General features: G+C 43.9%; 1 protein-coding gene across 1 annotated transcript in view; it reads left to right on the top strand.

The window, feature by feature from the left end:
- Nucleotides 1-27,449, top strand: part of MIB1 (mindbomb E3 ubiquitin protein ligase 1) — a 273,835-nt gene that overhangs the window by 106,195 nt on the left and 140,191 nt on the right. Inside the window, exons 7-8 of the mRNA XM_033933912.1 lie at nucleotides 2,927-3,110; nucleotides 20,320-20,464. Coding sequence (XP_033789803.1) covers nucleotides 2,927-3,110; nucleotides 20,320-20,464 — 329 coding nt within the window. The remainder of the gene's footprint in view (nucleotides 1-2,926; nucleotides 3,111-20,319; nucleotides 20,465-27,449) is intronic.

The raw sequence follows: 27,449 nt of genomic DNA, 5'->3' as shown, positions 1-27,449 counted from the left end.
ATAACTTTTGAGCACACTGCCAGTGCAGAAGGGATATGTGGAGGTGCTCATAGCTACCCTCCTAAGATTTAAGTAATTGGCAATAGTTGTGGCTTATGCCAAGGCTTGGGAAATGTTTCAGTGATGGTGTGCTAAACAGGATATGGAGCCCTTCATGGCTCCAATGTCGGTAGTCCTGGCTTTTCTTCAGGATGGTTTTAAGAAGGACCTAGTGGCTAGATTCCCTCAAGGTGCAGGTGGTCTCTTGTGCTTAAGGGCTTGAGTAGAGAAAGTTTCTTTGGTCACTTATCTTGATATAGCCAGATTTTTGAAGGGGGCAGTGCAGCTGCATCTCCCTATGAGACATCAATTTCCAATATGGAATCTTAATGTTGTCTTGCATGCCCTCAGTAAGGCCCCTTACGAACCTCTACAAGAAGCATCACTGATGGATCTTACTGTAAAGGCAATTTTCCTAGTAGCTATCACCTCAGCAAGATGAATCTCAGAGCTGCAGGCTTTGTTGTGCAGAGAGCCTGTCAGATTTCATTTAGACTGCTTCCTTTCTCACACATGTTTTTTTTTCTGTCAGACAGGCCTGAAAAGGTAAATGAGAGACTTTGAGAGCTACATAAGGGTTTAGTGCTGGTTGCATTCAGGTAGTTGGCTTGGTTGTTTCCACCTTGTTTAGTTTACAGTATACATATTCCTATTTGCATTGAGTTGTTGCATTTTAATGATTGTAGAACAGAACAGAAGTGGTTGGTCAGGGGTGCGCCGCCTCCTTATTTTTCTTCTTACAGTGATGGCCAGCTGCTTTAGTACAAACTGAGGAACTACAGCACAGCCTAATGAGGCAGAAGGCAGAACCGAGAGAGAAAAAGTGTAGATGATGCTTTCTACACAACTCGTGATTAGAGGTGAATAACCCACTGGTTCAAGACTCGTATGCCTTTCTACTAGAAAGAAGATTATTGAGGTAAGAACCTAATCTTCTCTTCCTGTTACTATCAAAGGGCAAACAATTTCTCCCATTTCATAGATCTTGATGTCCAGGCATGTTTTTCTCAGAAATAGCACTTGCAATGTACAGTGGAACCTCGGTTTGCGAGTGTTTTGCAAGAATAGCAAAATACTCCTGCAAACCTTAACTCGCAAAACGAGCATGTCCCAATAAACGAGCACCCCCCCCCCGCTCTAACCGGCATCGCACCCCCTGCCCGCGAATGCCCCCCGCGAGAACCGGCATCGCACCCCCGTGCTGGAAGTGGCATCCGCCCGTCCGCCCTCCCAAACAAGCTCTCTACCCCATCTGCTGCGTGCCGTGCCATTTAAGGAAAGATCCCGCCTCTTGCCTGGGCTGGACATTGAGCATCTACGCATGCTCAAGGCCTTCTGGCTCTCGTTCTCTCTGAGATCTTGGAGAGAACGAGAGCCGGAAGGCCTTGAGCATGCGCAAATGCTATAGGCCCAACCCAGGGAAGAGGCGGGAGCTTTCCTTAAATGGCACCGGCACGCAGCAGATGGGGTAAGGAGCTTGCTAGGGTGGGCGGGTGGATGTCGCTTCCAGCACGGGGGTGTGATGCGGTTCTAGTGGGGGGCGTTCGTGGGCGGGGGGGTGCGGTGCCGATTTGAGCGGGGTGGGGGGGAGCGGGGTGATGGAGCAGTGCCGGTAGCTTCGCGGGGGGGGGGGGGGGAGGAGGAGGTGAAACGAATCAAAGCGAGTTTCCCTTACTTCCTATGGGGAAACTCGCTTTGATATACGAGCATGCTTCTGGAACGAATTATGCTCGTAAACCAAGGTTCCACTTTATTTCCTTTCTTTAAATTTGTGCATCTTTATATATCTAGATGAGGAACAAAATCACAATACATCGTAATAGCATTATGTTTGTATAGTTTGATGTTTTATACAAACATACAAAAGTTTAAAAAAAAAAGATTATATAAATAACTTAGGAAAACGATACAAAAAGCAGAAGAATGCCTTTAATTTTTCTGAAATGTCAAGTAATCATACACGCATTCAAGTTGTATTGAAAGGGCATTCCACAGTTACAATCCTTTATTGCAGTGTGTCTCAAACTTTTTTAGGAGCAAATGTTTTTTGTGGCACATTATAATTGAAATTATAAAATTGCAAGAACAACAAAAAATTACCGCCTCCCCCCCCCTTTTTTTACAAAACCGTAGTGCAGTTTTTAGCACCAGCCGTGGCAGTAACAGCTCCGATACTCGTAGAATTCCTTTGAGCGTCAGCGCTGTTACTGCTGCAGCCGGTGCTAGAAATCACTCTACAGTTTTATAAAAGGAGGGTGTGTGTGTAAATTTATTTATTTAAAGTTCTTTAAACTATGTATGGGTATTTGTAACAATGGTGAAACTAAAGTAGATAGAATAGAAATGCTAATCAATGTGATGAATGTGCTTGTTTTTGAGTGCAAATTAACGTGGCTCAATAGTCGACAAACAAGCACACGTTTAATCATCCACCACCTGCAGTTCTCTTTTTTTCAATTTAATTTCTGTTAGAGCTGAAAATTCAAGTTCATAAAGATGATAAGATCCAAATGGTATCAAAGCCTTGATTGCTTTGTTGTTCGTTAGGATAACTACTACATAAAAAAATAAAACTAAAATTACTTATGCACACAGATGCTCATAACATTGCAATGTACAACACCTATGAAAGGGATTTTTAAAAATAAATTAAAATTCTAGAATCTCTCGTGGCATACCCGTAATCTCTCTTGGGGCACACCATTGTGCCGGGGCACACAGTTTGAGAGACACTGCCATATTGGAAAACATCTGAGCCTGCATTGAAACTTTATGAATAGAAGAGATAGCCGCAACCAAATTAGTTGTATACTTTGTTTTGTGACTTAGTGAAAGCTGCTGTCATTTTATATTGCTGCCATACTTTAGCAAGTGATTTGTTCCATAGGTGGACATTTAATCCAGCTGTTCTTACAAAGGCCAACATGGTTAGAAGTGGGGATGCTGCTCAAGGTGCAGAAGGAGGGGCATCGCAGTTTCAAGTGGGCGACCTTGTTCAAATTTGTTATGATTTAGAACGAATCAAGCTACTTCAAAGAGGTCATGGAGAGTGGGCTGAAGCTATGCTTCCTGTAAGTATAATTGAACTTGAGACAAAATATATTTAAATATGTATATATTAATGATGGTGATAGATTAAAAGGTAGACATAATCCAAGTGGATTTGAGGTGCTAGTTGTGCCTTTCATTGAGACTTTTATTTTGACACAGATGTCACTAAATCTTTGCAAGAAGAAAGCAAAACTGTGGTCTTCACATCGTCTTTGATCTTGATGAGGAGTTTATTGTGAAAAGTCTTCACAGATAAGTGATGCAAATCCTTATAGTACACAGTATCAATTATATGGTATGGACCTGACATGGTCTGTGTTTTCGGTATTAAACAACCTTCTTCTGAGGTCTGTTCCAATGTAACCACAATAAGAGAAAATGCTAGAAAAGCATCCGAAATGCTGTGTAATAAAAATTGGAGCACTGTCAACGTGATTAGAGTCCAGCAATACCACAGAACTGATACTGGGTACTGTAAGGATTTGTCAAGCATATGCATCACTTTTATCTGTGAAGACTTTCACAATAAACTCCTCATCAAGATCGACTCCACAGTTTTGTTTTGTTCTTGGTTGTTTCCTTTTGACTGTGGAACTACTTGGTGAATTTCTCTTTCTTGACTAAATTTTTGCAGTAAGAGGCAACGTTTTTTCCTGACATGATATTCGAGTGCATGTGTGGTGGAAGCAGCATAATAATTTTCTAACTGGGTCCAAATTGGGAAGAGCCTGGTTTGGGAAGATGGGGAGATTTTTTACTCATGTTTGAGTGGAAGAAACCAGTAACTGATATTTGCTCCTTTCTGAACAAACTTGCTGCCTGGTCTGGTCTGTGTTCTGCTAAGCCTTGATTGGCAGAGGCTCCGTTGTGCCAAGCTGATTTGGAATCAAACGTATAAAGTCTGTGGGACTCTAGCACTGGTTTAATTCAGAGACAAATGAAAGAGAGTAACTGGCAGCGCTGCCCAAGTCTTCCAGTCAATTGGAGGATCCAGTATTCCTGCCATTCAGATCTGGTGAGGCTCCTAGTGCTAAGGACTAGAATTGCACTGAGGAGAAAGGATCGTTTAGCGTAGGGGTTCTAAAACCAGTCACATTTTCAGAACATCTTTATAGATTTCCATACAGTGGAAGTAATACATGCAAATGTATCTCATGCATATTTATTGTTGGTATCCTAAAAACCTGACTGGCTAGGTGTATCCTGAGTGCTAACAAAGTGGAAGTCCATGAAAAGAGATATCCTCCAAGAGTCTTGTAAGAGTTGAGGAGAATAGCAAACTAAAAATAAGGTGCATGAGATTGCCTCTGTGTATTTTGAAAATGTGTGGAAGTAGCCCTGTAAACAAGGAATAACGAGGAAATATCTATTTCAGGGATCTGAATAAGTTGCAGATATTGCTTGGGAATTGACCAAAATGGATATACTGTATACCAACTGCTGCTGATCTTTGTTTTGTTCAGTAAAGTGGTACACTGTTATTTCAGAAGAATCCTCAACAGAAATGGTACCTGCCTAGGGGCTCTTGTGTAATCAGATCCTAGCAGCTAAGTGAATAATCTACATAGAGAACATAGTCCGGCACCTAGACACACACGACCTGATGAGAGCTAGTCAACATGGGTTCAGGAAAGGGAAATCATGTTTGACGAACCTACTCCAATTTTTTGAGACAGTGAACAGACAAATTGATAGTGGAGAACCGGTGGATATTGTATACTTGGACTTTCAGAAAGCGTTCGACAAGGTTCCACATGTAAGACTTCTCAGGAAACTACAAGGCCCTGGAATAGGGGGAGATGTACTAAGATGGATAGGCAAATGGCTGGAGAACAGAAAACAGAGAGTGGGCATTAATGGGAAGTTCTCAGAATGGGAAAAAGTGACTAGCAGTGTACCCCAGGGCTTGGTGCTTGGATCCATCTTATTTAATATTTTTATAAATGACCTAGATAAAGGAATATCCAGTGAAATCATCAAGTTCGCAGACGACACAAAGCTATGCCGGGCAATCAGATCGCAGAAGAACAGCGAAGAACTCCAGAGCGACTAATTAAATCAATTGGAGAAGTGGGCAGACAAATGGCAGATGAAGTTTAATGTGGAAAAATGCAAAGTGATGCATCTGGGCAGAAAAAATAAAGATCACAAGTATAGTATGTCAGGTGTAACTCTGGAAAAGACCGAACAGGAAAAGGACCTGGGTGTACTGATAGATAGGACACTGAAGCCGTTGATGCAATGTGCGGTGGCAGCAAAGAAAGCAAATAGAATGCTAGGCGTGATAAAGAAGGGTATCACGAGTAGATCAGAGAAAGTTATAGTACTGCTCTACAGAGCCATGGTTAGACCGCACCTGGAATACTGCATCCAGCATTGGTCCCCATACCTAAAGAAGGATATAAAACTGCTAGAGAGGGTGCAGAGACGAGCAACGAAGCTAGTGAATGGTATGGAGAATCTGGACTACGAGGAAGGACTTAGGAGACTGGGATTTTTCTCCCTCGAGAAGAGGAGACTGTGAGGGGACCTGATTGAGACTTTCAAAATACTGAAAGGATTCGACATAATAGAGCAGGGAAAGCAGCTATTTACAATGTCCAATGTGACACGGACAAGAGGACACAGACTGAAGCTGAGGAGGGACAGGTCCAGGACGAATATCAGGAAGTTCTGTTTCACACAGCAAGTGGTGGACACCTGGAATGCTCTCCCAGAGGAAGTAATTGCAGAATCCACCGTTCTAGGGTTTAAGGGTAAACTAGATGCACATCTCCTTAAGAGTGGCATAGAGTGACACAGGTAAGGGTATATTAGGTGCACATCTCCCTTGAGAAGCATACAGTGACATGGGGACTTAATCCATGCCAGGGCATACCTGGCGGGGCCTCCGCATGTGCGGATCACCGGACTTGATGGACCCAGGGTCTGATCCGGAGATGGCAATTCTTATGTTCTTATGTTCTAACTGCAGACAAAGTACAAGATGCAGGCTAAGTTTATTAAAATAATTATGGAATCTGGAATCAGAGGAAGCAGAATCCGTGTCCTTCTTCAACAGTAGGACATAGGAGGGCAACGTCTTCTACAGAGTCCCAGGCTCTGATTCTGGCTGTGGTGTGGTAGGGGTCCTAACTCCTGGGCCTTCAGGGCTCCGATCGTTACTGGGACCTTCTTCCATTTCCCAGTAGTGAATAAGAAACATGCACAGAGGAGAGGAGCCTTTGCAGAGCAAGGGATCATCTCTGAATGTGCTTCAGCAGCTCTTCTGGCACTTTGTGTGAGAGGATTCTGATTCCTGCTGCCCAAGTGGATGGGAGACAGGGATTCAGGCTATCTATGCTCTGGCACAGCTCCCTAGAACTCACCTGCCTATCTTTTCTTCCTCTTCACACATGACGACACACCTCTCTGCAAGCATGATGACATATCGAGAAGACCCGATTTGGTCTCTTTTTTAGGCTATATTGCATGTTGCTGCCACCACACAGCTAAACAGCTTGCAACAAAGGTATGCCATTTTGTGAGTTTCAATGTGTGATGAGTGGTAGATGAGTAGTGGTAGTGCTTGATGATTGATGAGACAATACATTACTGTGGGAGTGAGCAGAGCAAAGGAGAAGGAAGGATTCAGGATTGCAGTTGGAGACCCCAATAGTAAGCTTTACAGTGATTGATTTATTCTGTGTTTTAATTGGATTTAGAAAATACACAAAAAGCAAGTGAGATGTCAAATCCAAAACCATAAAGTCCATAAAACCATAAAGTCTTAATCATATGATTATACAGTCTCAACTAGGATCCAAGTTTTGGCAATCTGGAATGCCTTCCTCAGGGGACAAACAAGCGATTGAAAAAAAACCCCACAAAAAAATAACTTCCATAGTGGTAAGATTAAATCGCATAGCAAAATATTGTATCGGCATCTTCAACAAATGTTCGTGCCAAAGGGAATGGCACATGTTCATTGAGTATTGATATACACTGAGCCAAATGGATTTAGAAACATGATGGCAGATAAAGGCCAAATGGCACATCCAGTCTACCCATCTACAGCATCCACTATCTCCTCTCCGTATGAGATACCACATGCCTGTCACACGCTTTCTTGAATTCAGAGACACTTTGTCTCCACCACCTCTACTGGAAGACTATTCCACGCATCTACCACATAAAAAGTATTTTTATAGATTACTCCTGAGCCTATTACCTCTTAATTCATCTCATGCCTTTTCACTCTGGAGTTTCCTTTCAATTGAAAGAGACTCACCTCATACAGTCATGTGAAAAAATTAGGATACCCATAAAATATTCAGTTTTTTTCTTAAGAAATGTTCATATATCGATGTCAAATCTTTTTTTTAAAAAATTTATCTCTGGAAAGAATGTGATGTAATTTAGAGAATGACACGGTGAAAAAATTGGTCCCCGTCACCGCCCCGTCCCCGTCTCACCATCCCCGTCACTGCCCCGTCCCCGTCTCACCATCCTCTTCACCGCCCCGTCACCGCCACTGCCACCCCATTCACCGCCCCATCACCGCCACTGCAATCCCATTCACTTTTCTTTATTTACGTATAAAGGAAACATTCTTTAAAACTTTAAAACTTAGTTAAATATTAGTTAATAACTATACAAAAACAAAACACGCAGAGAAAAAATTAATTAATATAAATTCTCAAAACTGACACATTTTGATCACTAAATTTAAAATAGTTATTTTTCATACAGTTTTTCAATCACTAATCTTCCACCACCCCTGGGGCTAGCAATGCAAAAACAAACACGACATGCACTTTAAATGCTTACAAAGTCCCACCTCTTTACTAGAGATCTTACTGAGCTCCTTCAAACCCCCAAGCTCCCATCCCATACACCTCATTTGGGCCAAAAGGGTTTCCGAAAGTACTTTAGCCCAAAGAATGTAGGGCCTCCCTTTAGGTACAATTATTCCAAGGAACCCCAATGGCCAAAATTAGAACCCATGAAGGGACACAGAGCGTAGAAGTCTGCTTGGTGTTCTCTTTAAGTCTCAACTACTGGAGTTGCCATTGAAGCATATTCTAATCTGTCTTGCCATACATGAGACACACACTGTAGAAATCTGCCTGACTTTGTTCTAATGTTCCAACTACTGAAATTGCTGTTGAAGCCCTATCTAACACATCCTAATCTGTCTTACCACACATGGAACAAAGACCATAGAAGTCTGTTCAACACTGGCCTTACTGTAGTTCCTCACAGCCAGAGTCGCTGTATAAGCAGTGCTGCAAGTCTCCCCTCCCCCCAGCGATCACGGCAGGAGGGCACCCAACCCCTCCTGTAGACCCCCCCAACGGCCCTCCCGACAATCGCAGCAGAAGGGTACCCAACCCCTCCTGCCGGTCCTCCCAATGGCCTCCCCTAAGATCGCCGGCAGGAGGGTACCCAACCCCTCCTGCTGGACCCCCCCCCCCCAACGAACCCTCCCACCCCGGAACCCCCTTAGTCTTACTTTCCAAGTTGGACCGGACGGCTCCTCACACGTATGGCCAGCAGGCTTGCCTCCGTCCAAATGAGGCGGGCCCGCCCCTACCCTGCCCAACCCACAGGATCCTAGGGCCTGATTGGTCTAGGCACCTAAAGCCACTCCCGCTATAGGAGGGGCCTTAGGTGCTTGGGCCAATCAGGCCCTAGGATCCTGTGGGTTAGGCAGGGGAGGGGAGGGGCGGGCCCGCCTCATTTGGACGGAGGCAGGCCTGCTGGCCAGACGAGCGAGGAGCTGTCCGGTCCAACTTGGAAAGTAAGACTAAGGGGGTTCCGGGGTGGGAGGGTTCGTTGGGGGGGGTCCAGCAGGAGGGGTTGGGTACCCTCCTGCCGGCGATCTTAGGGGAGGCCATTGGGAGGACCGGCAGGAGGGGTTGGGTACCCTTCTGCTGCGATTGTCGGGAGGGCCGTTGGGGGGGTCTACAGGAGGGGTTGGGTGCCCTCCTGCCGTGATTGGCCCAAGCACCTAAGGCCCCTCCTATAGCGGGAGTGGCTTTAGGTGCCTAGACCAATCAGGCCCTAGGATCCTGTGGGTTGGGCAGGGTAGGGGTGGGCCCGCCTCATTTGGACGGAGGCAAGCCTGCTGGCCATACGTGTGAGGAGCCGTCCGGTCCAACTTGGAAAGTAAGACTAAGGGGGTTCCGGGGTGGGAGGGTTCGTTGGGGGGGGGGTCCAGCAGGAGGGGTTGGGTACCCTCCTGCCGGCGATCTTAGGGGAGGCCATTGGGAGGACCGGCAGGAGGGGTTGGGTACCCTTCTGCTGCGATTGGCAGGAAGGGTTGATCTGACAAATGAGGAGCACGGTGAAACACAGGTAAATAGCGGTTCCTAGAAGGGGGTACATTGGCCCGCGGGGACAAACCTGTTCACCGTTTCCGCGGTCAGTGAATGGCCTTGTCACCGTCACCGCAGCGACTGCTAGTTTTCTTCCCCGTTTTCGGCGGTGACCCGCGGCTTAAATGCGGTGGCCGCGGGTAAACCGTCACCGTGTCATTCTCTAATGTAATTGCAGGTAAACCACAAAAATTTTCTTTGATTTACTCATGAAACAAAAGATATCCACAAAAATGTGTATTCTAACTGAACATTTTCAGCCCTGGCTGACGAACAAGGCGGTCAGAGTGTTTTGGGACAATACCACAGCAGTGGCTTATGTCAGCAAGCTAGGGGGCACTAGGAGTGTTGGGCTACAGAAGGAGGTGCTGGGTGGAAGCTCACCTTATTACCATATCAGCGGCCCACATCACCGGAGTGCAAAATGGGCAGGTGGACTTCCTTGGCAAAAAAACTCTGGACCCGAGAGAATGGTCTCTCCTCGGGCATTTCAGACCATAGTGATCTGTTGGAGCAGGCCAGCATTCGACCTCATGGCTAAAAACAGGAAAACAGTCATCTTCAGCTGCAAATAATGATCCCAGAAGCGTGGGGATCGACACCCTGGTTCAGCCTTGGCCAGTGGATGAGTTCCTATACGTGTTTCATATCAATCAGGAGGTTAGGTGCCTGGCTTTTCATGGTTTGCTGTTGGCTGCTTTACCAATAAAAATTATTTAAAAAAAAAAAGAAGAAAGTTTGAACGTCTGGATGTCCAGAGGGCTATCTTGCGATACCTGGAAGTTGCAAATGATTTTTGACTCCTTACCATCTCTTCGTTTTGATGAATTCACAAAGAAGAGGAGGCCAGCTTCCAAAGCTACCACTTTAAGTTGGATTAAATCAGCTATTTCATCCTATGTTGTCTGTGGAAAGCAGCCTCCTTTCGCTCTTTGAGCACATTCAACAAGAGAGGTTGTATCTAGAGAGCTGCACGGGAATGGGGATGACGGGAGTCCTACGGGACCCGAGGGTTCCCCTTTCGGGTCACGGGGATCCCGTGGGGACACCCCCTAGGGTCGCGGGGATCCCGTGGGGACGCCCCCTAGGGTCGCGGGGATCCTGCGGGGCTGGATGTACTAAGACGCGCGGCTTTTCTCCCTACCTGCTCTGCTTGCAGCACAGAGCCGAACGGAAGTCTTCCCGACGTCAGCGCTGACGTCGGGAAGACTTCCGTTCGGCTCTGTGCTGCAGGCAGGGTAGGTAAGGAGGAGTAGCCTCGCGGCTCGAGAGGCTACCAAGGGAGGAGGGAGGTCCGCCCCACCCCGGGTGCAGCACAGCCGGCCAGGTCCCCTTTTATGGCGCTTCCCCGACCGACCGACAACAGCCCTGGTCCGACAAACCTCCCTGCCCTTAACCGCGAATCTAAATTACCTTCTTACAGCAGCTGTAAGAAGGAAATTTAGATTCGCGGTTAAGGACAGGGAGGTTTGTCAGACCGGGGCTGTTGTCGGTCGGTCGGTCGGTCGGGGAAGCGCCATAAAAGTAAGGGGACCTGGCCGGCTGTGCTGCACCCGGGGCGAGAGAGAAGGAGGAGGGAGAAGGACGCTGAAAGTACTGGGGAAGACAAAGGGGTGGAGAAGGACGCTGAAAGGCCATGGGGAAGACGGGGGGGGAGAGGAAGGACACTGAAAGCATTTGTGGAAGACAGAAGGGGGAGAAGGACGCTGACAGGACATGGGGAAGACGGGGGGGGGAGAAGGACGCTGAAAGGCCATGGGAAAGACGGGGTGGGGGTGGAGAAGGACGCTGAAAGGCCATGGGGAAGACAGAGAGGGAGAAGGACGTTGAAAGGACATGGGGAAGACAGAGAGGGAGAAGGACGTTGAAAGGACATGGGGAAGACAGAGGGGGGAGAAGGACACTGAATGAAAGGACATGGGGAAGACAGAGGGGGGAAAAGGACACTGAAAGGACATGGGGAAGACAGAGGGGGAGAAGGACGCTGAAAGGAAATGGGGAAGAGAGAGTGGGGAGAAGACCGCTGGCAGGGAAGAAGACAGAGATGCCAGACTATGGGGGGAGCGGAGGGAAGAAGATGGGTGCCAGACCAATTTGGAAGGGGGGAGAAAGGCACAGTAACAGAGCAAATGGAAGACGCAGAAGGAAGAGAGACAGTGGATGGAAGGAACTGAATGAGAACATGAGGAAAGCAGAAACCAGGCAACAAAGGTAGGAAAAGAATTCTATTTCTTTTTTTTTTTTTTTTTTTTTTGCTTCAGGATAAAGTAGTATATTAGTTGTGTTGATAAAAATTTATAAACAAAAGAGGCTCTGATAGAAACCCGTTTACAAAGTAAGTATTCTTCCCAATTAATATTTCCAAATTAATAAAGTCTTTTTGCTTATTTGTAAATGGGTTTCTACCAGAGCCTTTAATTCAGTAGCATAATTAAATGAAATAACTATTTCTGAAGTTTATAGGGACGGGCGGGGACGGAGGGGATTCCTCGCGGGGACGGGTGGGGACGGGTGGAATTCCTCACGGGGACGGGTGAGACTTTGGCGGGGACGGGTGGGATTTCTGTCCCCGCGCAACTCTCTAGTTGTATCTTCTTGGGTTGAATTTAGAACTATTCCTCTGGATGAGATTTGTCTAGTGGCAACTTGGTTGTCTCTTCACACTTTCACCAGCTTTTATCGGGTGGATGTGGTGACACAGGAGGACTCCTCATTTGGAGCCTCAGTTTGTGGGTGGGTTTATCTCCCACCCAGGGTTTCGGAGACTGCTTAGTTATGTCCTTTGGTTCAGCATACCCATCCCTATTGCACTGGAAAAAGAGATTAGGTTCTTACCTTGATAATATCTTTTCCAGTAGATAGGGATGGTATGCTAAACATCCTGTCCATCATAGGCGATATGCCCACCTCAATTGTCTGCTGCCTGAAGGCTGTATCTCTGAACTCTCTGCCAGCTGTTATTAATTTGAAGATATTGTATATTGCATGCATCCTATATAATAAAACGCTAGCCGCGCATGCGCACTCAGACCTGCATGATCTGTAATCTCTGATCCGTAGGTCCGTGGCCAGAGTGTGTATGCGGCGGCCAGATCGGGAAAGCACAGCACAGCCGGAGACTACCCCTTCCCACCCTCACTCACTGCCAAAACCACCACCTCCTCCTTCTCGCCGGCTCACCCGCGTTTAAATGGAGAGAAAAGCGCTGCACCGCTGTTTTCCTTCTGATTTGGTTTCCTTGCTGACTCGGACTGCTGCTTCTTCACGTCATCACCAGTGTTGCTGTCACTATCACTGTCCTGCCCTTTTTCCATCTGTTCTCCAGAACTGCCACACGTGCCATAAACTGCCACAGGCTCCACCACTGTACGCATCGCAGAAGCAGCATTGAGAGAAAAGCGCTGCACCGCGCTACCACTGGCTTCGGCGTCTTCTATCCACTGCGTCCAACCCTAGCGGAAACAAGAAGTAGTCAGAGAGGGCGGGTCGCAGTGGACAGAAGACGGCAAAGCCAGCGGTAGTGCGGTGCAGCGCTTTTCTCTCAATGCTGCTTCTGCGATGCGTACAGTGGTGGAACCTGTGGCAGTTCCGGAGAAAAGATGGAAAAAGGGCAGGACAGTGATAGTGACAGCAACACTGGTGATGACGTGAAGAAGCAGCAGTCCAAGTCAGCAAGGAAACCAAATCAGAAGGAAAACAAAGCCTGTGCTGAGGGGGCCACTTCAGAAAACAAACAAAAACAGCATGACTGAGAAGGATAAAGCTGAGAAGAACGTTGAGAAGCTAACAGGAGAGGAAGCTACGAATGAGACAGAGAGGAAGGAGCCCTGTGCAGATGTTTCTGCCCCAGTGAATGGCAAATTTGCAGCCCAGCAGAATGAGAATGGTGAAGACAAGAACCGGGAAGAAGACCACAGTTTGGGTAGTGTAAAGCAAGAGGTGCCGACTGAATATACACAGAATGACACACACATTGATGCTAAGATGGAAAAGTTAGGCAGTGACAGAGAGAAAGAAAGAAAGACAGACAGACAGACAGACAGTGGTCAAGGAGAGTGAGAGAGAGAGACAGAAAGAAAGAAAGAAAGAAAAACAGATAGACAGTGGCCAAGGAGAGATAGAGAAAGAAAGACAGAAGGCGACCAAGAATAGAGGCAGAAAGAAAGATAGAAAGAAAGACAGTGACCAAGGAGAGAGACAGAAAGAAAGAAAGACAGACAGACAGACACATCTATTCTAGCACCCGTTAATGTAACGGGCTTAAAAACTAGTATAGTTCTAAAGGGATTTCTCCTAAGTTCCACAATTTATTAAGGCTTATTGTTAGTAAGGCTTTGTTGCCTTTGTTCTGTTCTTCTCCTTGGCATGTCTGTGAGCATTGTGTCCTTTGTGTGAGCAGTTCAAGTTCCTGTTTGGGGAGGGGTTTTACCCCATTCTCCTCCTATTCTTTTTTGTAGAGCTGTTGCCTATTTTAAAACTAACTGACTGGGGGCAGCAGAGAGCAGGGATGAGGAGGAGATACTGAAAACGGTGATCAGTATCTCCTGCAATGGACTTGCGGGAGCAGATGGAAGACCCTTGGTTCAGCATGCCATCCCTATCTACTGGAAAATATATTTTCAAGGTTTAACTAGAGTTTGTGAAATACTACCTGTGAATATCTGTGTATTTGAAGAAGTGCCATATATTTTACTATGTTGCTAGCTTGCTCTCTACACACGAGAATGTAACAGTGCGGTTTTTAGTGTTGGCCACGGCAGTAACAGCTCCAATGCTTATAGGAATTCTATGAATGTCAGAGCTGTTATTGCCACAGTCGGCGCTAAAACAACGTATCAGATTTTAAGAGAAAATGGGATATTCACGTGGGATCTCTAGGGAAATAAAAGTCAGGGAGTGGGTCATTGGTGTGGGCAGACTTGATGGGCTGAGGCCTTTTTCTGCCGTCAATTTCTATGTTTCTAAAAATTGCGTTGCGGTTTAGTAAAAGGGGGGTAATTATTTTGGATTACTGTTTACATTGGTTTGCTCATTTGTATCATATAAGTTCATTGGACGTATGGGGACAGACTTAAAGATCTCAATCTATATACTTTGGAGGAAAGGCGGAAGAGGGGAGATATGATAGGGACGTTTAAATACCTATGTAATATAAATACACGAGTCAAGTCTCTTTCATTTGAAAGGAAATTCTGCAATGAGAGGGCATAGGATGAAGATGAGAGGTGATAGGCTCCGGAGTAATCTAAGGAAATACTTTTTTACAGAAAGGGTGGTAGATGCATGGAACAGTCTTCCAGAAGAAGTGGTGGAGACAGAGGCTGTGTCTGAATTCAAAAGGGCCTGGGATAGGCACGTGGGATCTCTCAGAGAGAGAAAGAGATAATGGTTACTATGGATGGGCAGACTAGATGGGCCATTTGGCCTTTATCTGCCATCATGTTTCTATGTGATTTAATTATTTTCAATTAATTCATACTCATTAATTATTCTTGATTTAATTTACTAGTGTTATTTCATTAATTGTTTTTGACTAATTTGAGGGTTTTTTGTTTTTTAAAATTTTATTGGAAACCACATTTTTAAAGTTCTTGTATAATCCCACTTTAATGGTTATTTCCATCTACCTGCCAGGACTTTGTAGGAAGCCTCAAACTTTAGAGACTTAAACCCCTTCCCCTCATACCTCATCACTGTGCATGTTCCTCAGTCTTCCTTCCTACAAGCTAGGTTGTAGGAGCTTATCTTTTCTGCTCGTGTTTCGTGTCACGTAATTTCAGTATTTTGAGTTAGGTTTTTGCCCTCGGGCTGTGGAGGTTCCCTGCAGAGACATTCTTGACTGTGGGAGATTGCAGATCTTTGGAAAAGTTTGCTTTTAGGGGGTTCCCTGATTGTTAGTAAGCCCCATGGACAGCCTGTACATTAGATTGGGGCTCAGGGACCATTCCCTTGGGAGCTTCCTTACCCAGGTTCATCTGCTAGTGGGTAGAGCGCAGGCTGAGTGGTTTCATGGAGGTGCAACCGGAATCAGAGCCAGACTGTGTTCCTCTGCCAGTCGTTTGCGCAGCATGTCCAAGGGTGGTGGAGGTCTCGGTCATGGAGGTCAGGCTGGTGGGACAGTAAGATTTGAAATCCAGATTTCCAGTTGTTTGAGCAAAGAATCTTCCTGTGAGTTTTTTCAGCTCAGTCTGCAGTGTTTCCCACAAGTTAACAGCCTGAATCAGTGATTTTGGAGGTTTTTAGAAGGGAGGTTTGGGTAGTTTCCCTACATGCCCTACCCTTCCCCACCTCTAAAATCCCAAAATTTCAATTTTTTTTTTTTTTTTTTTTTTTTAAGGGTTCCTGTGATTTTCCCAGGCTATTTTTAGTCAAAATTGGCACCTGCGGCAGTCATCTTGGATTTTTCCCGATATAAATTTAAACATATTTTTCATACTTCCAAGCTTCATTTAGGCAAGAAAACTTCATAGATGGCCTCTCCAGGGCAGAATGCGATGGATTCATGCCATATTTGCAGTGGATGGCCTTAGGGAACGTAGCTGTGTTTCATATGTGCTGCGGCCCACGAGGGCTGCGAGGCTTGCCCGGATTCAGTGCCTTTGACCTCCAAGGGGGGGGGGGTCTTTTAGCACCTTTTGCTCCAACTCCCGTGAAAATGGAAGCAGGGAGCCCTCGGGAGTGTGTTGGCGATGTTTTCGTGAAATGCAAGTGTGTCTCTGGCAATAAACTTAGTAATTGGTTCACGGGTTTCCTAAAAAAAAACGTACTTACCAGGTCTACAGCGAAGGAGCCTACTCTCAAGCTTGGTCCAGTCCCTGTGGAGTGCCACAGGGCTCCCCACTCTCCCCCCTCACTTTTCAATATCTACATGGCTTCACTAGGAAATATGTTATCCGATTTAAAACTGAAATCGTACATATACCGGATGATATAACAATTATTCCCATAACCTCATTGACCCAAGAGACAGAGCCAATTCATCTCATCCGTCCTTACTATGCACTCCAAACTAAAACTGAATCCCGAAAAAACAAGATTTTCTTGGCAAGTCCCAATAACAAGATCATGAATACCTCCTTGAGACTAAATGGATCAGACTACCCAATTAATCCCACAACCAAAATCCTTGGCGTCACCCTGGACCGAAGCCTGATGTTTGAAGATCACACTAATGCTCAAGTCAAAAAATGCTTTCTCACTCTATGGAAACTTCGTACCATTAAACAATACTTCGATTTCTTTTCCTTTCGACTGCTGGTTCAATCCCTGATCTTAAGTACCTTAGACTACTGCAATATTATATACTTGGGATCTCTCAAGAAAACCATCAAACGACTGAGAGTCATCCAAGGCACTGCGACAATTGCAGATGTGGTGAATTTGGCAGATCTCCAGGATCTGGATCAGTGTGGACTCCCTGACTTTGGGGAGGATCCTATTGTGTGCCGAGTTTTCAAGCATGCACACCTTGTTGATTTGATCTCTGAATCTCTACAGGAATTGAAGCTGCAGGCTGAGCAGCCTGTCACTGCAGAATGTTCTCTCATGAGTGACCAAAGACCACAATCTGCCTCCTTTCCTGATCATCCTGCCCTCGTTTGGATTCTTATGGACATCTGGGAGACACCTGAGGGTCCCTTGAAATGTGCTCGTGCCATGGCATAGCTTTATCCCATGGCAGATGCCTTTAACAAGCACTTTGCTTCCCCAAAGGTGGATTCCTTGGTGGTGTAGGTCACCAAGCGTACATCTCTCCTTAGTGATGGGTGAGTAGTCCTGAAGGATGTTCAGGACAGATGTGTGGATTTTGTCCCTTAAGGGTCTGTATGATTCTGCCGCTGTTGGTATTAAGGCAGCATTGGCCTTTGTCATGGCTCGGGCATGCCATTCCAAGCTACGCCATGATCCTGACCCTGTGGTGCTTCGCGACGTGGATTTTGTGATCTCTGGAGTGGATTATATGGCTGATGCCTTGTATAAACTTGTCCCATTTAGCTACACTCTAACTTCTCTGTACTAGTACATGTAATGAATAGTTTATCTAGAATGTAATGAATAGATTATCTAGAATGCTACAATGTTTCTCAACTTCTTCAAGCAAAGTACTCCTTAAGTCTAACAAATATCAACCGAGTACCCTGCCCAAGCTCTGCCCCAGACCCCACCCCTATAATAATAGTACTAATTGTAATGCGATTTCTTCTATCCATTTTTCATATATACACAATATAATCTTATTAATACATAATGGTAACCAAAAAATTTAGAAAACACAAATACACTGTACACAGAGAAAATGTTAATTATCATTTATATTTATTTCTTTTTCAAAGAGGTCAAGGCAGATGACTTTAAAATATGCAATGTCACCTCAGTAACAACTGTAGAAAAAGACAAATATAGTGCAAAATATAGACAGTAGATATAAATTCTCAAAACTGACACATTTCGATCACTAAATTGAAAATAATTTTTCCTACCTTTGTCTGGTGATTTGAAGAAAGCACATCGATTCTTCAGTCGCCATCGTGGGGCTGGCAGCGAAGGCCTAGATGCTCTGGTTCAGTCCTGGCTACAGGAAGGTCACCTATATGTCTTCCCTGCATGGCCCATGATAGGGCATCTGTTGAGATGGATAGCAGCCAATATAGGTCCAGTGATCCTGGTCATACCCGTTTATCAGGATCAATCGCTCTGGCTACCTTGTCATTCTTGCCTACTCATGCAGAGTCCGATTGAGATGCAGGATCCGGACTACTTTGGTATTACAGCTTGGCTCTTGAGTGTGCAGCCTTGGCTAGATGGGGCTATTCTTCATTGCTACACAGCAAAAGGAAATCCACAGTGGCTGCCTATGTGAAGGCTTGGAGGTGTTATCAGGCCTGGTGCGGCCTGCGACAGGTGAACCTGTCTGTTCATCTATCCCTGGAGTTCCTGCAGGATATCCTGAAGAAGGGCCGAGCGGTAATTTCTCTACGGGTGCAGATTGCCGGTCTTTTCATGTATGGGCCCTCCTCTGAGGGGCTCATCCAGACAGCTCATTTTCTGTAGAGTGCTCTGCGGCTTCGGCTTCCATTGTGCCTTCCGACTTGGAATCTTAACCTGGTTCTCCGTTCTCTGGCTCGTCTACCATATGAGCCTCTGAAGAAGGCATCCCTTATGGATCTCACGATTAAGATGGTCCTCCTGGTGGCTATTACATCAGCCCATAGGGTTTCACAGCTTCAGGCTCTTTCCCGCCAGGATCATTTTCTGCGTATAATGGTTTCTGGTGTGATGCTGCCCACTGTTCCTTCCTTTCTTCCCAAAGTGGTTTCCACTTTCTATGTGAATCAGGAAGTCCAACTTCCTGCTTTTGCTTTCTCTGGTTCGAGGGAGCTGGACTGGGTGTTGAGGTCCCTGGATGTGTGTAAGATCTTGTTACGGTATCTGGAGGTCACCAACAAGTTTCACGTTTCTGACCGTCTATTTGTTCTGGTGGGTCCTGCTCGCAAGGGTAGCCCAGCTTGTAAGGCTACCATTTCTAGGTGAATCCTTATAGCCATTTCTGTGGCTTACGTAGCATCTAGAAATATGTCCCTCCTCGTGGTGTGGGCTCATTCTACCAGAGGTGTTTCGTCCTCTTGGACAGAGTTGTCAGCTGTTTCTCTGGATGAGATTTGTAGGGCTGCTACCTGGTCTTCCTTTTATACATTCACAAAGTTTTACAGGATTGATGTGGCGGCCAAGAAGGATACTGCTTTTGGTGCCTCTGCTTGGGACTGCTCTGTTGCTTCTCACAGATCCCGGAATAAAATGGGATTGTACAAGAATGAAGGTTCTTACTTTTGGTAATCTTCTTTCTTATAAATCCAAAGTTTAATTTTGGGACCCCTCCCTATATCTTGCTGATTTGCCAATTGTCTGCTTTTCCAAGTACTGGTAAGTGGGATTTCTGTTTCTGACTAGCGTGCCATCAGAATGGGTTTAGCACTTAGTTGGGGGGGGGGGGTCCCTAGTTCAGGCGCATCCTTCTGACAGTGCAGGCTGTGCCTCCTGGTAGCAATGTTTTGTCGTTCAGGTTTTTAATTTTTTATAACATTCTCTCGTTTTTAATTGTTGTATTTGTTAATATGAGCAGAATTGACTTATTTGTTGGGGTGTGTCCTGTTTCCCTTTCTCTCTTTTTCTTATCCTCTACAGATGTTCCAGGCTGCTTTTTGTTTGAAAATTTTTATTAAGAAAGCAAACAAACAAAGCAAAGGCACAGTATCCATAAACAATGCGGAGGAATTATACAGCACAACCCAAGTCCCAGAACATAAACATAGATATAGCAAAAAGAACAGACAAATGGGACATTCGTGAACCCTGCCTAGGCATCATATACAGCAAAAAAACAAACAGTGCCCCGCACACAAACAGCACAGAATAGAAAGAATGAATAAAGACCCATTAACTGTTGGTTCCTGGCTGCTTTAAGACTAACTGATGTTCACAGGGACAGTGATGAGGTAAGAGGGGAAGGGGTTTAAGTCTTTGAAGTTTGAGGCTTCCTACAAAGTCCTGGTGGGTAGATGGAAATAACCTACAGGTCCCGGAATAAAGTGTGGATTTACAAGAAAGAAGATTAGCAAAGATAAGAACCTAATCTTTTGTTGTAACACCATTACAGAAGCTCATGTAAACCGCTCTGAATTGACTCCCCAGTCATTAGTAGCGGTATAGAAGCTTTCAATAAACAATAAATATTCTGATATAGACAATCTTTTGAAAATGCTCCTCTATGTGAACAGCTAATTAATTTTCTTCCCTTTGGCTTAAATTGTGTAACAAGAATTAAGAAGTGTTTAAAAATATTTTATTTTTTTCTTCTTTTGTTATAATGCAGACTTTGGGTAAAGTTGGTCGGGTGCAACAGATTTATTCAGACAGTGATCTGAAGGTGGAGGTTTGTGGAACCTCTTGGACATACAATCCAGCAGCTGTCTCCAAAGTGGCATCAGCAGGATCAGCAATAAGCAATGCTTCTGGTGGTATGTATATTAGGTTTTTCCCTTTTTTCCACAATGGTAGAAATAACAGAAGTCCCATTATACTCATAATAGCACTGTTGACTATCATGATGCATTATAGTGAAAATAAAACATTGTTAGAACAGTGAGTGGAGAAAATATTGACTCTATTTACATGGGGATGTCAGTAGAGTGCAGGTCAAAGTAGTGATTATCCTTAGACAAGCAGGCAACATGTTCTTACATGTGGAGCCTGGTGTACGGACAGTGGTAAAGTATACTGTCACTTTAAGCTTTTTGCAAAGCTTCGAGACTGCCCGAAGCACACATGAGCAAGTGCCTTTCAGCCCGATGCCAGCTTGCGAGGTCATCAGTTTTGCATTTTCCATGGAATAAAGAAGGCTCTCAACTTTGTTCCCTCAGGTTTGCTTTCCCGCTTCATTTTCTACATATTTACTATTCTTTTACTTATTTGTTCATTTTTATTTTCTACCTTCTATTTCAAAATAAAAATAACTTTTGGTTTCAAGGAGCCTTTACACAACTTTAAAGCTGTTGTTCCTGCCGTCAGCGTCAACATTTTTCTGACTGGTCCTGCCTCTGGGACAAAAAAACTCCAAGAAAACCCCAAATCAACAAGCTACCAGCATGTTTTTTTCTTCTTTTTTTTAGAAATCTTAGGCCTGGAGTCAAATTTCCAGCAACTTGTACTTCTCTGTAGTACTGATCTCTGTCGGTACCGGTGGACATCGACATAAACTAGTGTCATTGGCGTATCTAGCATCGAGTCTCTTGATGCATGCCTCTCCTCGACGCCATCATTCTTTGATGCAGATTGTCATTCTGAAGCGCATAACCTATTGAGGATTTCTACACAGCTTTCTTTTTTCTGCATTTGGTATTGTTCTAATACTTATACTGGGACATGCTTTTGTTAACACTTTATTTTCTATTCCTATGTATAAATCGCTCTTTCTTCAGAGCATTATTGTTTTTTCTACCTGTTAATACTACTAAGGAGTATACCTGAGAACAGATACAAGAAACAAGAGATCATGTCTGAACCATCGCTCAGTGGTCACATACAATAAACTGTAGACTGATTCTGGTTCAATTTCCACTTCAGCTCTATTATTGTTTACCAGTCCCTATCTCGCTGATGAGTTATGTTTATCTATTAATGTCAGTTTTATTCCGGACTTTCCATTCTTTTCTGTGGCTCGCAGGAAACAACACAGCTCCCCTCCTGGCTAATCCTGGTAACATGTACACTTTCTCCACTAGCTACACATGTCAAAATAGCCTGCTTTTGCCTATGATACGCTGACGTCCAAAGGATTTGCAATCAAAATCTATCCCGGTTTTCTCTCAATGCTACCATTCAAATCATGTGATGTTGCTTTTGTAACTTGCTGCGACTACTTCTTCTAGCAAGTTACATTCTACTTATTTCTTTTATCAGGCACCTTACGCAGTCTGAAGTAGTTGATATGCATGCCGCCTTCAGGATTCCAAAGCCTACTCTGTGCGTTTATTTTTGTGGTAATATCCTTTATCTTAGGACAAGCAGCAGCATGTTCTCACATGTGGGTGATGTCATCCACGGAGCCCGGTACGGACAATGAAAAGTGTAGTGTCACTTTAAGCTTCGCAGAAGCTTTGCGATTCTCCACACCGTGCATATGCAAGTTCCTTTGTGCCTGACATTGGCTCACAATACATCAGTTCTTCCTTCTCTGCAGAGCGAAGTTCTAGTTGGACTTCGTCCAAGCATTTTTCTAGCCTTCCGACATGTTTTTTTATACCTTCAAATAGCGTAGCTGGTTTTAATAAAGGTTTGGACAAGTTTCTGGAGGAAAAGTCCATAGTCTGTTATTGAGAGAGACATAGGAGAAGCCACTGCTTGCCGTGTATCGGTAAAATGGAATATTGCTACTCCTTGGGTTGGCCACCGTGGGAATGAGCTACTGGGCTTGATGGACCATTGGTTTGACCCAGTGAGGCTATTCTTATATTCTCTGCCCTTCATACAGCTTTTTTCCAGCTAACTCAATTTTTATACAGATTTTTTTTTTTTCTTTTTGCCTCAGTTTGGCCTAGTCCCATTCTTTGTCTCAACAGCAGCCATTGAGCTGTTTGAATTAGCAGCTGCTGTGTTTCCTCTCATTTCCAAACCAGCATCAATGTTTAAAAAGTACACACTGTGTAATTGGCCCATTTAAATTACTGACCCCCAGAAATGGTGTCTCCAGTGTCTTGGGCCGGAGCATCGGGTGAACGCCTCTACCTGCCCTTCCACGCTATTGAAATGGTCTCTAAAAGCCCGACTCATCCAGCAACAAAAGTTTATTCGGGAGTGCCATCAATTTCCATGTTGTTGGAACAGAAGACATCACCAGCGGTACTGACATTATCACCTCCATCGCCATTGGAGTCAGTACCGGCATTGGGTAAGCTGTCTACGAAACCACCTTTCCAGCAAGCATTGCAGGCATCTCTTGCATCGAGCCCTCAATCGATGCATGCCAAACTTTGACACCATTGTTCTCCATCGGTGCAGTGTCATCTGTGCACCGCACCTCCTCATCAGGATCACCATCACCCTGATGTCTTGTAGCACCCAAAATACCTGTGCAACAAATGATACCGATGCAATCAATACATGACCAGTTAACACTGAGAGCTTGTTATGATTCTACAAATGCAAGTGGTACTAGTGCAGTTACAGCCCCATGGTACTGCATCTCGCTCTCCTACTAAAGCCAGTCCTCAGAGAGCTTCGAGATCTATCGATACTGAATACCAGTGGTCTCGATGTAAATCCTCCTTGAGGCACTCTCGACGTCGATCACAATCTTCATCATTGGATCGGTACTGACACTGGCATCAGAGTCCTTCTCAATGTCGATATCGACATTGGACTCCTACCACTTCCAGTCATAAACACACCTCCTCGCCATCTTATAAAGAATCACTGGGGATGCCTGAATAAGATGCTGACGTTTCTCAGCATAATGACACTGAACCAGAGCCTGACTTATCAGCTCCAGAGTCAGATGGCATACTTTATGACCCATTGCCCTCTGAACCTAGGCGCCGTTCTCTTCTAGAAGGTTTGTCCTTCACCAGTTATATCCAGCAGATGGGGAAAGCTCTCCTGCCTTATGGAAACGGATATAGAACCAAGGGCAGAACTTTCGGAAACCTTGGATTTTGATGAACCTCCTAAAGACCTCCTTAAGCTACCTTTTCATAATCTCATGAGGTACACAATGCTATATAGTCATAACGCTCTTCAACCGAGGATACAAGTTCTACCATTTATTTTTTTTGTCAAAACGGGACATCTATTAATATTCAGTCCCGCCCCCGCCCCAATTTCTTCCATTCATTTTCATGTACACACAATATCTTATTAATTCATAATGGTAAACATAAAATATATAAAAAAAAACACAAAAGCACACTGTACGCAGAGAAAATGTTAATTATCATTTACGAGTTTCAGGGTTTTTTCAAAGATGTCAAGGCAGATTACTTTAAAATATGCAATGTCACCTCAGTAACTATAGAAAAATAGACAAATATAGTGCAAAATATAGACAGCAGATATAAATTCTCATAACAGACACATTTTGATCACTAAATTGAAAATAAAATCATTTTTCCTACCTTTGTCTGGTGATTTCATGAGTCTTTGGTTGCGGGGGGCGCTAGAGGGCGCGATAGGAAATGGCGGCGTAATCAGTGAGCTCTGACAATACAACACAAATATCGAAATAAAATCGAAGTTATCCTCTGTGGATTTTCAATTTATTTAGCCCTCCACCTTGCCTTTACTGATGGCTGCATCAAAGGTAGGCAAACGCCACAAACCTGAGCCTACTTCTCCTCAAAAAACAACGGATGATAAATCGGATCCAGAATCCAACCATGCGCTCCTCACTGAGCTACGTGCTATAGAAGAAATAGTCCATGATACGAAAGAAGACACTACAGAAATAAAACAAGATCTAACCGAGATGAAACAAGACTTAGCACAATTGTCATCCAGACTGGACAATGTTGAAGCCATACAAACATCGTCGCAGGCTACTATTAAAAGCATGCAAGGGCAAATGAAAAAAGTTCCACAACTTGAAAAAGATCTCGAGGATCTTCAGCTTCGATCACGTAGAAATAACCTACGTGTGCTTGGGATTCCAGAAGGAAAAGAAGGAGCTGATATCTTATCGTTTATGGAAAAGCTGATACCTGACATCCTAGAGCTGCAATTCACAAGAGAATTTGAACTGGAACGAGCACATAGGGTTCCCTCGTTTCGTCCGGCGAACGTCAGGTACCCAAGAGCCATCATTGTCAAGTTTCTTCGCTACACACAACTTTCGGAAGTTATGCAATGTGCAAAGCTGAAATCACCTCTTAAACTTGACACTCACACGGTTCTCTTCGTTCCGGATCTCACCAAAAATGCGGCGCAACGAAGAAAGCAGTTGCTAGCCTATCGCCCGAGGCTCAGAGAACTCAAGGCTCAATTTGGCTTGCTTTTTCCAGCCACGATGCGGGTCACGATCAATAATCAGACCAAAAACTTCACCGACCCACAGCTGTTATCGGATTTCCTGGAGGAGCTTAACCCGACCACTATCGACAGAGTTTAAACTACTTAAGCTCACCGGGTTCGTCGATGGAGTCTTTTGAACATGATGAAGGGAGATTAGTACAGCATGGCAGCCATATTTTGCCAACCTCGTGGACGTTGCCTTCTCACTACCAAACTTATCTATTGAAGGTTCTTTAATATCATTCACTTGCTCTCATCATTTTCGATTGTTTCTTTTGTTTTTCACCTTATTTCTTCTTGTTTTAGTTTAATGCTTATTCTGTTGTTGGTGTCATTAGCTACCGTCTCCTTTACATATATCGGAGCCTCATTAATTATTCATTCTTACAGCGTGAACTATTATGTTGTTAAACACCATGGCACCTGTTCTATGATTTATTTTTATGCATCACACATCTTAACTCTTCTACTCTCTCTTTTCCCATTACCTCTCTTACTTATTTATAGTCATAAATTAATTTTGCTTGCCACTGTCACTCTTTTCCTTATATCAATCAATTCGTAGTTTACAGGAACTTCATATTACCGTTAATTTACTGTCCTTCATGCAGCATGATTAACTACTCTTTGCATCATATGAATTACTAATGAATTTTGGCCTGTCACATGAATTTCTTGGGGCTGCTTAAACTTCTTTATATTCTCTATGTTGTATGTATTACTCTTTATGAATCACTGTGCTCTCCCCTATGAACTATCACCCGATTCTTTTTCGTTGCTACTATTTCCTCTCATTGGTGCTCTAATTTATTATTATCCTCCTTTAACACTGCACTCACCATCAACTGACATTATCAATTTAATTGTTGTTTTATTCAATCTTTACTATAATAGACCCTGTCCCCACCATTGAATTACGTTGTTCACCATAGCGTGATTACCTTATTAAGCATTCTATGAATTATTAATGTATTTTAAACTGTCGCATGAACTTCCAGGATTTGCATGAACTTTCCTTTTGGGTAATCTCTCTTTGATATTTTGTACTGTTTATACATGAATTATCTCTTCCTGTTTAATCTATGCCTTGTTAGTAACTTACCTCATATCTAGCATTTATTAAGTATGACAGTGGTAATATATTGTGTGCTCATTATTTTTATGAATTTTTGTATCGCATTATTAATCCTTACATTAGTCATTTAATTTATTCTCTTCTTAATCTACTTACATTATATCATTATCGTTAACTTCAGTTTTTGTTATCATTATCCATGAGCTGTTTTACCTTTACAATTCACACTAACATCCCACCATTAATTTATGATTTATTTTAACAATATCAGCCTTCGATTGGATGCATATTCTATGAACTGCTTTACTTGATTATTATAATGTCTTTGCACTCCTAGTTATGCTAATGTATTCAATGCTTCCAATTCACAAGTTACTGCTTAGTACGGATGTGTTCACATGTGTATGACTCGATGTGACCAGTTTGTGCTAAGCTCTTAGCAGTATCAGAAGTCCACCCTCTTCTTGTCTGATAATTGCACTCTCTCATGCTGTGTCCTGTCACCTCGTCAATATCTTAGCCATGTTCCTCCTTGTAATGTTACATTCCGGGGGTCTCTTATGACATCCCTACTGGTATGACTCCACTGTTTACTGCTATGTTGGAATTTTATAGTTATGTTAAAGATATTTTTTATTGTACTGCTTGATACAAGTATTTGACAGTTTGAGGTTCTTAATGCATATTACTATAGTTATTCTTCACATGTTGCTCATCTGTATGATTACTCGTATATTCTTCGAAATAGTCATGCACATTTTTCCCTTCATGTCTACCACATCGCCGACACTGGACATATCGGTTATAACCTAAGAGGATATTATATTTACATTGTCAGTGCACTGATTGCACTTCCCTTATGCTCCCTCTTCCCATGGGGTATAGCTGCCACCTGTCCTTCTCAGGACATGGCCGCTTTTATGTATGTCTGTATCTCACTTTACTGATAATCTGTCATACTTGGTGTAACATACCACACTGCTTTTCTGTTGATATTTTCAATAACACTGTTGTATTTATGACTAATCATCTTTATGTCACAGTATGGTAAAAATCTTGTCCTTAAATGTCAAGGGGTTTAATAACCCTATCAAGCGAAAAAAAATATTAGATTATGTCACTAAAAAATCACCAGATATTGTATGTCTTCAAGAAACTCATTTAACTATGCTAGAATCAGCTAAATTGAAAACCAACTGGTCACTACCCATCATAGCATCACCTGCTACCCATAAAAAGAATGGTACGGCCTTGTTGATTAGAAAATGTGACCATATTAAGATATTATCACATACTACAGATACTGAAGGACGTTGGATTCTCGCTAAGCTCCTCATTCATCAGAAAGAGATATCCTTGTTGAACAT

This window comes from Geotrypetes seraphini, chromosome 2 (genome assembly GCF_902459505.1).
Source record: "Geotrypetes seraphini chromosome 2, aGeoSer1.1, whole genome shotgun sequence".
Classification (NCBI taxonomy): Eukaryota; Metazoa; Chordata; class Amphibia; order Gymnophiona; family Dermophiidae; genus Geotrypetes; species Geotrypetes seraphini.
The sequence above is the reverse complement of the archived record's forward strand: the minus strand, read 5'-3'. Positions and strand labels throughout refer to the sequence as shown.